A 16,934-nucleotide genomic window follows, 5' to 3' on the forward strand; every position below is an offset into this window, starting at 1 on the left:
CAGCAGCAGCAGCAGCGGGTTTATTCCCTTGGCCGCCGGCTCGCACGCCAGCAGCGCTGACTCCCTTTCTCCACGTCTCCTCCCATTCCCGCTGGCGGCGGCGCAGCCTTGCTTCCTGCCGGAAAATATTCGGGATGTGGGCAGCGGGCTTTGCCCCGCCGGGGGGTTCCCACATGTGCCCTACACCCTTTGGGTGGGTTTGGGGGGACCTGGTGCTGGTGGCTCGAGCCTTTGGGGTGAAGGAGCTGCTCCCCCCCTGCCCTGGGCTCTGAGCATCCACAACCCCGGAGCAGCTCCAGCTCCTGTCCCAGCGGCGAGAAATTCCTTCTAGAAATTACAAACACCAAGGAAAATTATGCCTTGAAGCAGGAAGAAAAAAAAAACAAGCGTGACACAGGGAAGAAAGAAAAAAAAACACCCAAACCCCAGCGCCCTGCGCCCGGGATCAAAGCCCCGCGCCGTCTGGAAGCTCTCCGACAGGAATATGCCCGGGTTTATTTGCCCAAGCGGCGGCACTGAACGGCCGCTTTGTTCCCGAGCTCGTCCTCGCCTTCGCCTCCCTGGGCTTGGTCCCCACGGGGGCCAATTTCACCACCGGCTGCCACGGGTGCAGGTGCCAGGGCGGGGGTCCTGGCCCCCCGGCAGCGCTTTGCTCCTCGCCGCCTGCTCCCTGCGCCGCTGAGGTCAGGTACAAACGCCCGGCGCTATTTATGCCGCGAGTGATGTGCGGCCAAGTGCCCTGACGTTCCTGCTCGCCCCCTCTTCTGCCCCGATTCCTGTCTTCTCATCTCTTCCCAAACTTAAGGCCAAAGTTACGTGCTTTATTTTTTTTTTTTTTTTTTTCCTTTTTTTTTTCTTTTTAAGAGCTATTTTTGTTGACTTGGCCTGTTTCACGAGATGCATCACTGAAAGTGGAATTTCCCTGACAGCTGCTTCTAGGTACAAGGGCCCCTGGTCTCTGCAGTGCTGGGGACAACCACGTTTGGACAAAAGTCCCCTGTCCAAAACTAAGGAGAATTGGGGTCCTGCATCCTCCAGGTCCCACACCACGAGGTCCCAAGTACCCAGGTGCCACCGCCCCAAGCTCCTGCATCCCCAGCTCCCAAATCTCCTGGGTCCTGCATCCCCACTGTCCCACATCCCCTGGCCCCATGCCCCGAGCTCCTGGAGGGGCTCTCAGGGTGAGCTTTATTTCCCTTCGGGCCAGTTTAAATCCTCCCCAGGTCTCCGAGGCGGTCACGGGGCTGGTTTGGGGCTGGTTTGGGTGGCTCTGGCCGAGCCCCAGCCCGGAAATCTCGGCTGGGCTTTGGCTCAGCCCAGCGGGGAAAGCTGCCGAGAACAGGCCGGCCCTGTGCAAAAATGGGAACTGTGTTGCCGATGAAAAGTGCTTTCTTTGGGTAGGATGTTTGTGTTTCCTTTGGCACAGCGGCCGCGGGAGAATGTGCAGCACCTGCCCGGGGCGGTCGGGCGGGCTGTGCTCATCCCAATCCCTGATCCGTTTGAAAGTGGAGGAAAGGAAAAGGTGGGGAAGCTCTCTGGGGCCGGTCCCGGCCGCAGGAGATGCTCCGTCCTTGCCATGTCCGTGGAGTTAGCGCTCTTCTTCCGGACCCCTCGCCTGGGATCCCTCCCCTGCTTTTTCCTGGACTGCAGCGCCCCGAGGGGAGAGCTGAGGGGGAGAGGGCTGGGGGGGCTCAGAGAGAAGGGGCTGGGGGCAGCAGGAGGGAGCCTGGTGGTCACAAAGGGCAGCTTTGGTGGAACTTCGGGGAGAAAGTAACAGCCGAAGTGGTTCATCTCGGTGAGGGTGAAGCCTTGGTCCAAACCTGCCTGCGTGCTGTACTTGGGGAGGTAGGGAAAGGCTGAGGCTGGAGCGAGTCCCTCCCAGCTGAACCCAAATTATTGCTTTTATTCCCCACAAAATAGTGTCCAGCGTCAAATTTTGTATTTTAATGTTCTGTTCCAATTTGGACAGAACCCATCGAGTGAGACAAGAAGCTTTCCCCTGCAGTGGGGATTCTGCGTCCGCATCCAACCCTAATCCACCCGTTTACTTGAAAGCGCCTGGCCCCCGCTCCCAGGCTGGCCCCGGAGCTCCGGCAGCGAGGTGCCAGGAGGAATCGCGGCTCGAGGCTGGGCCAAGGCCTTGTTTCCAGGCTTTCTCCCCATATGGGGAAGAGCGTCCCCAGGAATCTCTCACTCCGGCCCTAAGGGGAACATCCTGTGACAGCATCCCCATCTGTCCGTCCTGCACCCCTGCCCTGCCTGGGGACACCAGGCCCCTTGTCCCAGCTCCTGCCGGGGACTGGGGGCGAACCCAGGGCCTTGCAGGAAGCTCCGCGGTGCAGCCGAGGATGGAAAAATCCTGGGATCTGCCCTTTCCGCGAGAAGCTGCCCGAGCCGGGTGCTGTTTTTCTTTCCATCCAGTCAGCGCGGCCGCTTGGAAATTTCCTACCCTGGCTCCCGGCTGCGATGTTTTCCTAATGAAACAACCCGGCTGGCAAAGCCCTGAAAAAAATGAGTTGCCAATTAGCGGCTTACATCTTTCCTGTAGCTCTACCTCATTAGCCTTTAGTACAACAAAGTAAATTTAAGAAGTGAAACGAACAAAAGAGCGAGGCCCCAGGAGCGTCCCCCAGCCTCTTCCCACCGCCTCCGGTGCCCAATTCCGTCCCCGAGGGCCGGTGGGGTGGGGGCGCGGGGAAATGCTGACTCAGCGCTCGGGAAGGCCGACTCAGCGGTTTGAGGAAACGCTGGCATGGCGTTTTTGGGATCCATCAGCTCAGTCAGTGAAAACGCTGACTCAACAGCGGGCAGAAAACACTGACTCCGCGCTTCGCAGCCCTCCCCGCGCCCAGCGGCGCAGCCCAGCCCCGCTCCCCGTGTCCCCTCTGAGGGTCTGCCCCCGTTTGCCCCCGCCAGCCCTCGGGGTCCCCGCTGTCCCTGGGGTCCGTGCCCCTGTCCCCAGCCCGGGCAGTCCCAGCTCTGCGCTTTCTGTTTGCCGGAGGCGAGGCCCGGCACCGCGGCCGGCAGGCACGAAGGCAGCGAACACCACGAGAGCCTGACCACGCTGCATTTCTGAATTTATTAGAAACAGCTGTCAGTACATCCTTCTAAAACATTACATGTCAATGTGCTTTATTGCAACTCTTTATTGCATGTTTGATCTAGAGCAAGTAGGCCCAGGATGCTTAGTGTCTGGGATTTAAAAGCCCAACCATCTATGAAAGGAAAGTACAGCAAAATCGAAACACATCTGGTGACAAGTACAGTGTTGCATTACTGATCTAGAAACTACAGTATGACTTGTCTGAAAACACTAACATACAATTGGTTTCCTTATGAAGCAGTTTGTTTCTTTTTTAAAAGTTAAACTACATGAATTCCTTTTTTTTTTCTTTTTTGTTTTTTTGTTTTTTTGACTACACCATAAACGACAGAAGAACAGGTTTTACACAAATAACAAACAAGAGTACCAAAGTTACATGCTGGAATTCATACGGAAAGAAAATAATTCAACAGCTTCTTGAGAAGCAGGTTCCTAACAGATGCAGTTTCCCTTAAAGAAAATAGAATTCAAGGTTAAAAAAAAAGAAGAAACATGAACGCAAAGGTTGTACAAAGAGCGCGCTGTTATGCCAGCCCTCGCTACAAGACCGCACGCCCACTCACGCTGTACAACGAACCGCACCTGTACGGGCAGCCCGTTCACAAGGGACACACACCAGCACCACCACCACCAGCACCACCAGCATCACCAGCATCACCAGCACCACCAGCACCAGCACCCCGCACACACCGGCTGGAGCCGGGACGATTCATGGGGAACCCGCAGGCGCTCACTGCATCGCGGAGGAACAAGAGGGTTTCCTGTCCTAAACCTTTGCTTTCAGCAGCTGTGAATGCTTTGTCCCAGAGCAAATCCCTGGCACGCCCCGGTGCAGAGCAGGTTAAAGCAGCGTGCTAACGCCCCCCAGAAACCCCCAGGCCGGGGGTTCAGAAGCACAGATTGGAGATGAGCGCAACAAACTCCTCGTCGTTTGACTGCAACAAGCCCAACTTCGCCCAAACGCATGTCCGACCGTGCTAGCGGTGAGTTTTGGTTCCTTTCCGCGGGGCAGTGCCACTTGCAGCTGACGCCGATAACCGTGTGACTACAGCTTACCTCTACCTATATACACACAGCACAGAGACACGCGCACGCACACACACACACACACACACAGATGATGCAGACCATTACAATCCTGTGGTGCAATAAACAGCCAGATATACAAAATTAACAGGTTTAGTCCAACGTCTCCTTGCTCGGCGCAGAAGTCGCTCAGGAAAACAAGGGGGGACCCAACCCCCCCCGGCCCACCGAGCCGAGTCCCCGCCGCAGCCGCGCTCGAGCCCGCGGTCAGCCCGAGCACTGCCCGGCTCCTCCTAAGCCACCAGAGCGATGCCGGGGCGAGGTCCCCCCGGGCAGCCTTGTCTCCGGACACAATCCTTTTTTCCAAGTGATCCCTAAGCCCCTGCTCCGACTGCTCTGAAACCAGGCGCGGGTACAGCACCGCTGGGTCCGGAGGCAAGCGGCCGCCAGCCTTGCAGAAGCGATACGCAATGAAGGTTGGGGAGGGGGGGCGAATTAAAGCTGTTTTGTCTAATACTGGTTGTTGTTTTTTTTTTCTATCAATAACAAGTACATTTCTTCTTTTTTTTTTTTTTTGCCTCTGATGCTCACGTTACATTTTTGTAAAGGCAAATTTTAGAACAAATGGCAATTCGAGTCTCAAAACACAGCAAGTCTCTGCCGATGGCAAGAAAAACTGCAAATTCCACGTTAATGGGATGGAGCCAGCCCCGAAGCGCAGCACCCGCAGCACTGCCGTCACCCAGGGCGTTAACCAGCACGAGGCTAACGCGCGCTATCTGCCCCGTGAACAAACAGGAAGGAATTGAAAAGATTTCAAAAGAGATTTTTTTTTTTTTCCTTCTTTTTCCCTTCCCACTTGGTGGAAAGTATTTCTGCCCGCAGAACGCAAGATTCACAAAAATGTTGGCCAAACTTCCTCTCACCCCATCCAAACATGCTCCTCGCTCGGTGCTGAGCCGGCCGAGCTGAACAGGCCTGCGTTTATCTGGGCAGGCGGCGCGGGGCCCTGCTGCTGGCAGTACGAGGTGTGCCAAGGAAAACCAGGGGCTCGGCTCAGCGAGTTTCCTTCCAGGCCGGAGCGAGGAGCGAGGCCGTACGGACTTCTATTAATTTCCTGCCTGCCTCTCCTGCACACGCAGGAGCACAACCAGCTCGCCCAACGCCTCCCAGCCGCGCACCGTGTGCGGATCTGCTCTGGCATCGCCGCTTTCTTTTGGCAGAAGCCTCAGCCGCTGAGATTCGGGATGTCACCGCATCCTGAAGCTTCAGGGTGCCTCCCCTTCCCATTTTTAGGGCTCACTCCCCGTGCTTGGCGTGCTGCATCGGGGCACCTGACCCGCTGCCCCCCTGCACTGCCCGCCCTTGGGAAGGCTTTGTCACTTTGCTGGTCCAAAAGCAGATGTTGCGAAGGAACAGGAGGGAACTACACATACCAAAAAGTCTGATTTGAAACAAAACAAACCGGCCGCATTGTAGTGCTTTGTAAAGCTGCACTTAAACCTGCCTCGTACCCCTCCCTGCCCGCAACCAGTACCTGTTTTGTGTCTGCATAGCGCAGCGAACGTACAAGACTCACTAACGTTTCAGAGCTTTATTCCCTGGTAGTGTAACAAAAACAAAAACAAACAAAAAAAAGAAACAGACATTCAAAACCAGAAGAGATTGTTCAAGTACCAAATTAGGGGCTTTTCCAAACTGAAGCTGTGACACTGCTGCAGCGATGCTGCTGCCTGGCACAGCTGCGGCCGCCCGAGGGGCACCCCCGTGTCACCAAGCCCTGCCACAGTCCCCATTACAGTTGCCTGGCGTTGCAAAGGGCCAAAGGCTGCTTTTCGCCCAGCTACAATGAATTTGGGTAGGATTAAATAGGAGCTCTTTTTCTGGCCGTGGCTTTCTGCTGTGGGACTCTTGCTTACACGAGTGTCAGCGAGAAAAGGCTCAGGCCCAGCGCATTAAATGGAAAACTTCTCGCTGCTCTGCCACACCGAGAGCCGGGGGTGGGAAGAGCATTTTGGTTTTGGCCTAAGACAGAGGGCTGCACCGGATCTGAACTCTGGACTGCAACTACCAGCGGTGCAAAGCAGCTGAGAATTATATATTAAAAAAAAAGAAGAAAAAAAAGAACTACGAGCCCCAGATCTGGAGCATCCGGGCAGCGGGCAGCCACCAGCTGCTGCTTCGCACAGCGCCGCGCAGCAGCCCGAGTGTCTGCCGAGACCCCCCTCTGCTTCCAGGCTGCCTCCTTCCGTTCTAAGATCAAGCAGTAAAGAAACGAGTGGGAAAAGATTTGTGACTTACTAACTTCAGAAACATGGCACTCTTGGCTGACGTAACGGGGCCAATGGCAACTGTGGAAGTCGACCTGATTTCCCATCCATCCGAATACAAAATACTGACTCACCCCTGATCCCTGCAAATATACTTCAAAACAGATTAGAAGAAACTGTGCATATTAGAGTTTCAGCATTCCCCCCCCCCCCAAAACCCCTTTAACACTGTGCAAAAGTTACTTAATTAACTCTACATATATATTTAACACAACGAGGGGCGACCCGCAGCCCGACACGAAGCGGCTGCCACGCCAGCGGGGCTCTCCCCCCCTTTCCTCCCGACATTTCGACTCCTGAAACCAAAGCGTTCTTGCACCTTCCTGCTCTAACAGACCTCGAGTCCCTTTGTTTTGCCTCTGCGTTCACATTTCCTGTATTTGTTCTAGGCTTAGCAGCTGGGTTTTGCACTAGGGTGTAATCCCGCACCCCGCAGCGGGCCGCGAGGGGTTTTCTCCCCGTCCCGGTGCTGCTGGGGGCTGAGCACGCCGAAGCAGCAGGACCCAGCCCTCGCCCTGCAGATGACAGCAGCTGCCCGTGCCGGGCGGTTTTGTGCCCATTTCACGTGCCATACGAGTGCAAAGAGGACGCGAAAGGAGTCTGTGCAATGGCACGTGAGGGTCGAGGGCAGCAACGCCGGCGGCTGCGACCTCAGGTGCCTAAAGCAAATGCGGAAATGTGCAGAGGCAAAACAAACCCTCAGCAAGGCTGCGGAGGGCAAAGGAGCCGAGTGCGCGCAGCGTGGGCTCCACCTGCCCTGGTTCGGAGGCCTGGGCAGAGCAGCCTCTCAGAAATACTTCGGGATGGCTTTTGGCTCTGAGCACGTTGTTCACAGCGAATCCATCACCTGCCATAAAGGGAGAGATCTCGGGGAGAGGGGCCAGAGCCTGAACTCGCTCACACCACTGCGCGGCCGAGGCACCGCCAGACGCCAGCGGAATTACTCGCTGTTTACGTTGGCACGGCCGGGGCCGGAGCCTGCACCGAGACCTCACAGGATCAGTGGGATTCCTCTGCGGGGAAACCTCAGCCAGCCCCGCTTCCCTACCCCGCCGCTGTCAGTACCGCGAGGGTGTGCCGGGATTTACGAGCTTGGAAGCAGACCTGTGCTTGTCTAAACCAAAGCCAAGCCCGATCGCTATCTAAAAACGTGGCAGATGTGAAGCGCTTCAGCCAGCGTCCCTCTCACAAGAGCAGGGATCAGAAATTTGTGTCCCACCAGCTTCAAATGTTAACAGGGTAAGAGGAGGTCCCAGAGGCACAGGAAACGGGTGCTCCTCGCGCACAGATTTTCCACAGGAATCAGGCACCTGGCTGTCACTTGTGCCTCTGAACTGCTTTCCCTCACCGGGCATTTGGGCCGAGCCCAGCGCCACGGGAACGCCAGGTGCCCACGGGTGCGAAAGCGATGGCTTCACAGCTACCAGATTATAACCGCAAATTCTCCAAGAGGTAGGGCAAGGGTCTTTACAAAGAAAAATTTCCACGTCTACACACAACAGAGGAATCCATTCCAGATTTTCACTACAAGCAAAGGATACCTCTGTTTTTGTTTTTTCCTTTTCTTGTGCAAGTGGGACAGAAGGGACACACGAGCAGATGCAGGTCACTCTGACACAGCAGCTTGCACGAGCTTTCTTCTCGCTTTCCAAGCTTTGGTTAAATCTTGTGGTGTTTCATTTCACGGAAAAGTGGCATCTACAAAGCTCCTCACCAGCAGACTGCACTCCGGCTGATCGGAAAGTGCCTGGGAAGCGTCGGGGTCATTAGTGCAAAATAAAACATCTCACGGGCACGCCAGGCACCTGGACTCCCCTCCTTGCAATGGCTATCAGTGCTCCAGGCTTGTCGTTTCCCTGCTTGCAAATTCATGACATTCAGCTAAATAATACTTCTAGTGTAAACATTAGACACCAACAAGCCTGGCATTCCTCCCCAGGCATTACAGAAAACCCACATTTAAACAGGAAATTAGCCACAGGGTCAGAAACAGGTCTAGAACATTCTCAGATCCGCGCGACTGTCTGCTTCCTGTCCTGTACAATGGGTGCATTTCAAGGGAACCGCTTCCAGTAATGGGAACAAAAGTAACTTTCAAGGTTGCGCACTGAACAATTAATTTGCCAGTTACGCTTTGATGCCAAGCGGCTCAGTTTGCCAAACTTAGCTCTTTTTCATTTCAGAAGCTTAAGGAATGGAAATAAGCTGCTCTGTATACTTTCCAGGGAGGGGATTTATCGGATGATTGTTACACTTGACAAAGCCCAGGACTACCTGCTCCAGTACCTGACAGCAGCCCTCGCCAAAGGATGGTACCAGACACCCAGTAATCGAGGAGCACAGCGCTCTTTCCTTCCCGTTTTGCACGATGTCCAAAACAACCACAAGGGAATTGAGATTACACCGGTGTAAAATCTTGCTTGGCGGCAGTGGTGTGGAAGTTCAGAGTCTAGCTTGCAAAGAACAAATCAGAGGAGATCTATAATTAGCTCACACACTTCTATACAGCCAGAAGCGGCTACTCCTCAGGAAATAATTTGGTACAGTAAGCCATCCAGAAGCATTAGATTGCACCTACCTCTTTTATATCAAAATCAAGCATTACGAGAGTCTGTCGTTGTTCAGCAAGAGAACAGCAACACGTGAGTGCAAGCTTCGTTCTAGTTTACATTCTGAAGCATCTTTAAAAACTGGAAACAGAATCCCAAGCTGAGGAACGGGAGGAAGGGGGGGGAGGAGGAAAAGAGGAGAGTGAGCAGTTACATCAGATCAGACAAATTTAGTGTTTTGAAGCCACACAATGTTTTAGCTTTTCCTTTTATTTGTTTCAAGTTTTGGTGTAGAAAGTATGTGCGGATGCTAACGCAACCTTCCCCGTAAGTGCTCGATCTAGCAACAAACAAAGTTTTGGTGTGTTCAATTTGGTTATAAACGTTTCCTTTAAGTGAAGACCTGTAGTGCCATTGAAACCAAAACTTTGTCACTGTTGGCAAAAAAATAAAGCGACTTTTCTTTACAAGCATTTTTCCATTTAAATAAAAACCTGAAGCTTTCCTGTAATTCCTTTGGTCTTCTCTCACCAAATTCCACGCTACCTCAAGACAAGCCCTCTTTTGGAAGTTCGGCTGAATCGCAGTGAAGCTGCTAAAATTAACAGAGAAGAATTGCTGTGGTAGAGTTTTCCCCCTAGTTTCTTGGGAGTTTAAGACTGAAAGACGTTACTGATGCCTCGAGCAGAGGCTTCGAATCGCCTCTGCTAGAACAAGAGAAAACAAAATCCAATTAGAAGTTCCACTGAAGGTGCCTGGCAAAAAATTATCTCCAGAAAACAATGTTTTGCTTCCAGTATTTTTTGTATGCATTTTCTTGAGTTTATTCCCCTCATAAGGAAACACAAGTATCAGTGTAAAAGCACAGCTGAGCTTTTAAGGTAGCACCAGGACACCTACACCCAAGTTGTCGTCTTGTTGCTGCTAGGCCTCTTTTTGATTCACATTCACAGAATCACTTCTTGTGCAAAACAAGCAGTCTAAGGAGAAAGAATGCCCTCCAAGTTCTAATAAAAATCGTAGAAAAGAATCCAAGATAGCCAACACTTTCCTCCTCCCCAAAATTTATCTGCAAAGAGAGGGGGGCATCTGTGCGTAGACAGGGTAGGCAAGCCTGACATTTAGGGAATCGTTGTGTTGGACGAGGGACGTCTGCTGGTAATGAAGAACCAAATCCTTAAGCGTGCTGTACAGGTTATATGGTTCTGCAAACCCGTAACCTCTTGGAGTGCTGTAGATCACACAGTGTTTCACTTCTCCATCAGCTCTGCAAGGAAAGAAAACGGGGGAGTTTGACATCAAAGAGCAAACCCAAAGTGACAGTCTATTAACAATTAACTAATGCAGCAACCCTGCCAGTCACTAAATTACATAATGGAGGACCCAGTAGATGCGAGCGGAGGAGATTAACAGTCTGCGAAGAAACAGTGCTTCAGGGCATGTGATTAAACACTCTTGCATAATAATCCACACAAGGAGGCTCTTCTATCCCAGCAGTACAATTCCCTGCTGCATTGTTCTCCAAACGTTTCTTGGAAAAAAAGTCAAGAGCTTAACCGTGAAGATAAGCACCTGAAGTCAGCAACAGACTTTGTGCTCAGCTTCTTTGGAAACCTTTCCACTAAGCGCAAAAGCCAAAACCCACACGTCCTTAGGATCTACAGAGTATTTCGTGAAATACAGCACTAACCTTCAGTGTTCATTTTCTAATGTTGAGCGTGGCATGGGTTCAAGCTGGTTCATTATCTGAAGTCATAGCGACTGAGTCCCTAACTTGGCAAAGCATTTACTGGAACACAGTATTTCCAAAGCTGCTAGAATAACTTATCTGCCAAAAAGATCAAGTATTATGTAATCCCTGTACTGGAGCCTTTTACAATCCAAGTCACATGTAGGAACAGGTTACGTTATGCCATCCCTTTGCTATCTTGTAGTATGATACCGACCAGGTGAAAGTGCCTGATGAACCTGTCACTTCAGTGACTGTGACAAACAGGTACCCTGAACCCAGCAGGTACTACAGTCTTCAGTTACCTTGAGGTGACAAACCTTCACGTATTCCTTTCCCAGACTTGCTTTCAGATGCAATTAACCTCATGTGAAATAAATCAGTGAAAGCCATTTTGCACTCAAGAACAGGCTTGAAGGATTTTTAGATAATGGAAGCAGAGTATTTCTGACCTCCATTACACCAGCATAAAACAAAGCAAAACGCAAGAAATCAATGCAAGGCTGTGTGAATGTCAAAAACTACTGCTCACGAATTATGTCTCCTCTGAAGCATCGCTGTTATCTTAAACACAGAAAACACCTGGAGTTTGGCATGTCTATAAATGAGAACAGAAGACGTTACAGCTTACAGCCCCTTTTTAATTCTTCCCATGTGCTCCTTGGCAGGGAAGAACATGGGAGAATTTGGCCTTAATTTGTTTGTGACTGTAAAGCTTCAAGTGAGGATACTTCAGAATTTCATACTGGTAATTGTGGTGTACAAAGAGACTGCTTGGACTACAGGTACTGCACTTTCACGGCAGATTTCTGCAGCCAAGTTTCTACTATGCTAGACATCCTGCAAACAAGCCACACATTTCAATGGTAGGGCTAGAGTAAGCCTTGCTTTTGTTCTCTGGAATAAAGAGCTGTGGTAGAGATTTGTGAATTGAACAGTTTGAACAAAAGGGAAAATAGACTTACACCACAGAACAAGCATAACATCCTTTCTTGCTACTCTCTCGAATTAAAAATGCTCCATCAGGTTTCCCGCAGAGCAAGTCTTCTGCTTGGATGCGGTTGAGATCCCCAACAAACCAAGTTTTCTCGTCATGATGTGGCAGGTTCTCATCTTCTTCATTCACAAAGTATGTGCTGAGAGAGGGAATAATTGTTAACTTAGCCAGTGCATAGTAAAGAGTTAATAAACGGAGTGATTTATTTTTGTGGAAATCATTCAAAGGAATATAAAGCCACCCAAGTTGGGAGTCCAGGCTCCTAACAATCGTTTGGTATCTGCTGACAGCCTTTCATACTACAGGCTTCAACTCAGTACCTCATTGTTCCAACTTAGTTGTGATCCTAAACACTTCAGCAGAGCTGCTGCCTCACATGACATACAGCTCCCCTACAGAATGCCCTCCTTTGTCTGCAGTCCTTTACTGAGAAATCGCTGCTTCGTATTACCAACCTCCACAAAAGATACCATTTATTAATGGAACACTGCTCAGTGAAATCATATGTATGACACTTACTCATCAATGTTTTCATTTTTGATCCCCAGCCAGTCGTTTATTCGCTTCTGTCTCACCCCTTTGTGATTGAGCCATCTGCCAGAAGAAGAGAGCACTAGTATGTTACTTCAGAGTACGCATGGGGGTTTTCATATTGAGCAAGCTAAAGTTCAGACAAAAAATCCCACAAAGAAACAGTCTGGAGCTTAGTTTGTTCACCAGTAGCAAGAGCCACAGAATGACCACAGATTCTCTAAGAGAACTTGTGCTTCCCTCCATACTCTTCTATGATGATCCCTTTACTGGCATAGTAAAGTACCTTAGCACTAACGGAACTTTGGATATGAAAAGAAAATTGAATTCCCACTACCCTGATGGAAACAGTAATTAGCCAGGTTCATCAGAGACACTATTCAGAGGTACAGGTCAGTCTTACTTACACAAGATACTGATCTCTGATTTTGCGGAGCTGGATTAGGTCAGGCTTGATACTGTTCATTTTCTTATCAGTCTCCCTGTTGTCCAGAGCTTGCTTCTTCAAATCCTGTTCCAGACGCATTTTACTGTCATGGATCTCACCCAGGCGTGATTTTAATTTTTCATAGTTCATCATTATCCTGCAAATAAGTGTAGTATTCGAGCGGTGAGGTCAACCCAGTCTAAAAGGGACTGAACCTTACCAGTAGCACTGCATGTAAGAGTATCACGAGCCATACTGTAGCAGCACCTCCTCCCTTTGACTGCCACATCTTAACACGAACATTACTGGAAGAATGCCAGAAAAGTGCGAGACCACTTGCCAGAAGGCCTGCCACCCTTTTGCAAAGTTTGAGCTTTCAGTTTACCTTAAACTATTTCCTTCTGGCAGAGATACAGGAACAAATTATCTCAAGAAGTGTAAGCTAGAACAGATTCCTTCTTCTCCACCCTCAGGTTTACTTTTTGGTATATCAGTTATGCAATCCCTCCACAGGTATTACTGCTAGCAAGTTTTCAAATGCAGACTCCAATTACTGCTTAAGAGCTACCAGGAAGTAAAGCTGCATGTCTCCTCATCCAAGATTAATTTGCAGGTTTCTACACTTCAGGAAAATAACATATTTCCCCTGTTAATTGATCCTTAGTCAGAATGAAGCACCACCGTGGCACAATACGATTGTTTCAGGTAAATGTTTCCAGCCTAAAAATCTCCCCACGGCCACCCAACCATGATTCATAAAGCACTGTGTCTACTTAGGCATTATACTTGGCATTTCTTCAAAAGTTCAGGTACAACCTTTTTTTGCTAGTAACTTCACAGAACGGCAAATTCAAACAAGGTCCTCACTGAATTTCTTGCAGGTGATTAATATCTACTATCAAGTAGTGGCAATTAAATATGGAGCTCCTTCAAAAGTGACTAAAACCGATTATGGACTATCAGATTTACCAGATATATGTTCATTTTAATGCTGCACAGTTTACAAGTAAAGATTTTTCTGAGTTTTATTCTGAGCATATCCAAATAGAACTGGGATAAGCAAATGAACTTATTATTTTCTAGTCCTGATCACAGTATCTCGATTAATGTGAAGTTAGAGACAGAATAATCCAGAAATCTCTCACATCTCCTCTCTGCAATTTCCAAGAGAAGAGGGCTTTACTGAAGGTTCAGAAACCTTGGGGAAATGTCTCAGTGACAATACTTAAGTTTACAAAGTGTTTTATAAGATGCAATGCAGATGAACTTCACAGGAGTGCCAGCGTGGACACTAAGTCTTCTTTGTAAGCAAACATGACTTGAGAGCCTACCGTTCAATTTCTTTGTCATTCCCCTCTCTGCGAAATCGCTCAATGTATTCTTTGCTGTATCGCTCTTGGGAGTGGCACTGTTCCTCAAATATCTTAATAGTTTCATTAAACGCCTCAATTGCGGTCCTCTTCATCTGAATTTCCTATGTGAGGAAAGAGTCCTTCATCATTTGTTCACGAAACAGACAACACAAGACTCTTATTATGTTCCCTAAACTGACTGGGAGGATGAACCAGTCAGCCCTGAGTCAAAACGTGATTAATCAGTTTTAAATTTAGACAAATGCCTGAGCAGCATCACAGAAGTACAGGGAAGACTTGCTCCTTGCATGTCTAGTGACCCCCCCTCCAGAAGATGCTCTCTGTTAGGCTGCAAACCCCTCAGAAATATTTTAGTCATATTTTCCATCTTAGCATGCAGGAAGACTGCCAGCAAACCTCCTGATGTATGAACTATCTTATGTTACACGAATCAGTCCAAATACTGTATTCACACTTCCTTAATGCATAATATCTGGAATCTTATTTAAACTTGACTTCTCACAGAACCTGGACAAACCCTTCTAAAATTCTCACTGCAGCATGGAGCAGCTGGAAATATTCAGCAGCCAAGGAAGAAGTCTGCAGTGTAAGGCTTGCAGGTGATGGCTTTCTCCATTGCTCTATCTTACATTAGGAAGCTCAGCTCCTATTTCTACCTCACCCCACACCACAGCTCTCTGGCTATCAGCAACAAGAAACATTCACTGTGCTTCTATCAACCTTCAAACCACCTTACAAATTTCCACAATTTGTGAAGTTTCTTCCCTGTATTTTCGGGTCTTGGATTGACTTTGCTAGCCACAGCAAGTTAAAACCATTTTCTTTACTTTTTAGGTAACAAGAAACAGACTCTATAGATAGCTGAAGTGGAACTAACCTGTGATGTTCTGGTGTATTCTTCGTACAATTTGTCGTACTCTTTACTCTTTTCCTGATACTGAGCATGGTATTCTTGAAGCTTTTTACCTACTGCGTCTATGTTATCTTCCTTCACCAACTGATCCTGTACATAAAAAAACCTATTAAGTCTTCAAACAAGCAGCTTTTCCTTAAGAATTTTCATTTGTCCACTTATGTGTATTTGCATTTTACAGCTATTGGAGCTTTTTTATCATCATGTTTCTATAGAACACACAAACATCACGTGTAAATCCCTTCCTCCACACACTAAGTTCCACAGTTTACAGACAGCGGGAACTGGAACTATGAGACACCAAGAACTATACCAAAATACTAGGCTAGCATTCCTGTCCACTCTTGGAGAAAGTAGGAATTGAATTGCTTGGAATCCAAAGTTAAAGATCACTTTTTTTTTTTTAAACACAATTCTTTTTCCTTAAAGCAGGACAATATCTCAGCCTATGGAATACCATATATTCAAATATTTTTGAAAAATCTAGATGGCTATGCATAGAACAAGCAGCTGCATGTGCTCATATGTGCTTCAAGAGCAACACTGTCTAGAACAGTACCCTTTGGGTCTACAAGGGCTCAAGGGGAAAAATAAAAAACTTCTCAGAGACTCAAGTCAGCTGCATGCTTGGGTTTCACTTCTCTACTGGACTGCTTGATAAAATGAAGTGGCAGCTTAAATGGAAGACCCATTAATACGAGCAAAGTGAAGTCAAATATGAAAACTCACATTTTTCAAGTTTTCAAAAAAAGAACCTTGTATGAAAAAAAATCTTTACATAGAGAAAACAGAATAACATACTAGTTGCACTTTTTTTCTTGTCTGCACTAATAGTTACTTGTGTCCTGTAAAGACCTTACCTGTTGGTACCGGGACACTGGATACATCAACTTCACGTCAAGCTTCGGGTTATACTGAGCAAGAGACTCATTGCGGTAGTGGTTAATCAGTTCCACAACTGAATTAAACGTCAGTGGATCAGAAAAGCCGTATTTTCCATCCCGATGATAGATCTTTATCAGTTTATTGTTGCCACCCTTCCTGTAAAGCAGTACAGTCATTTAGAGGTTTTACTGCAAACCTCCCATCCCCTTCAACACTGGGGCTGCTAACAATGACACCAGTGAAGTTCCTGGGCAAGTCTTTGAAGCTGGACAGTTTAACATGTGCACCTTTATAATGGTTCTTTATATACTAGCAGATATTAGGCAGTTTAAGAGTCAATGCACACAGAATTATCATCAGCTATTATTTGAACGGGAGCAAAGCCCAGAGTAATTCTCCTTTTTTTTTTTGTGCTCACTCTGGAGTCAGCTTACAATATTTAAGACATACCTTAGCCAGACTTTTTGAAAAGGAAAGGATGGATGCCGAAGGTTGAGTGAAGGAGCCATATTGAAACCAAATCAAAATTTCCTGCAATTTGGGGTCACTAACAGTATACTTCTGAGTATACAGTCACACGGTGATTAACAAGTCTTTTGAGTTATGGATGCTAATACAGGATACATGAACCTAAACAAAATCCTCTGAAGATTACAACACGGTTGTAAATTTAGGACTTTACATTATCCAGACTTATACATCCCAGCAGTTCCCACAAATACTGCTCATTTCTTCATTTTTTTCCCCAACAGATTGTTTGGACAATATTCTGTCCTTCTTGCACTCTCAGTTTTTGTTCCCAAAGACACCTGCATTCAGCAAAATAACCAAATCATGCCAGACCTTAGCATACAAGTCTTGAACGTCAAAGCAGAAGTCAGAGCAGAATTTAAACTACACCCTTGGTAGGGGGTCACACTTGCCGTAAGTCAACTGAATTTCAAGGCAAGAACAAATATCTGCCATATCACAGCAACTCCCAAAGGCGTGCTGCAGTGGCTTATGTGTCTTGATTGTTTGCCTCTAACAGCCAGGCTTGAGAGCCTGGCAGAGGCAAGTGGCTGTACCGGC

General features: G+C 48.3%; 1 protein-coding gene across 3 annotated transcripts in view; it reads right to left on the minus strand.

Moving 5' to 3' along the window:
- Window positions 1–3,060: 3,060 nt before the first annotated feature.
- The window catches only part of LOC310903518 (phosphatidylinositol 3-kinase regulatory subunit gamma), a 63,869-nt gene continuing 49,995 nt past the window's right edge, over window positions 3,061–16,934 (minus strand). For all 3 annotated transcript variants that reach the window (XM_083846923.1, XM_083846922.1, XM_083846924.1), the window contains 7 exons: window positions 15,839–16,019; window positions 14,943–15,068; window positions 14,024–14,166; window positions 12,673–12,849; window positions 12,254–12,328; window positions 11,703–11,873; window positions 3,061–10,275 (listed from right to left, as the gene is read on the minus strand). In XM_083846923.1, coding sequence (XP_083703049.1) covers window positions 10,074–10,275; window positions 11,703–11,873; window positions 12,254–12,328; window positions 12,673–12,849; window positions 14,024–14,166; window positions 14,943–15,068; window positions 15,839–16,019 — 1,075 coding nt within the window. In that variant the 3' untranslated portion in view covers window positions 3,061–10,073. The remainder of the gene's footprint in view (window positions 10,276–11,702; window positions 11,874–12,253; window positions 12,329–12,672; window positions 12,850–14,023; window positions 14,167–14,942; window positions 15,069–15,838; window positions 16,020–16,934) is intronic.

This window comes from Anser anser (genome assembly GCF_964211835.1).
Source record: "Anser anser genome assembly, chromosome: 8".
Lineage (NCBI taxonomy): Eukaryota > Metazoa > Chordata > Aves > Anseriformes > Anatidae > Anser > Anser anser.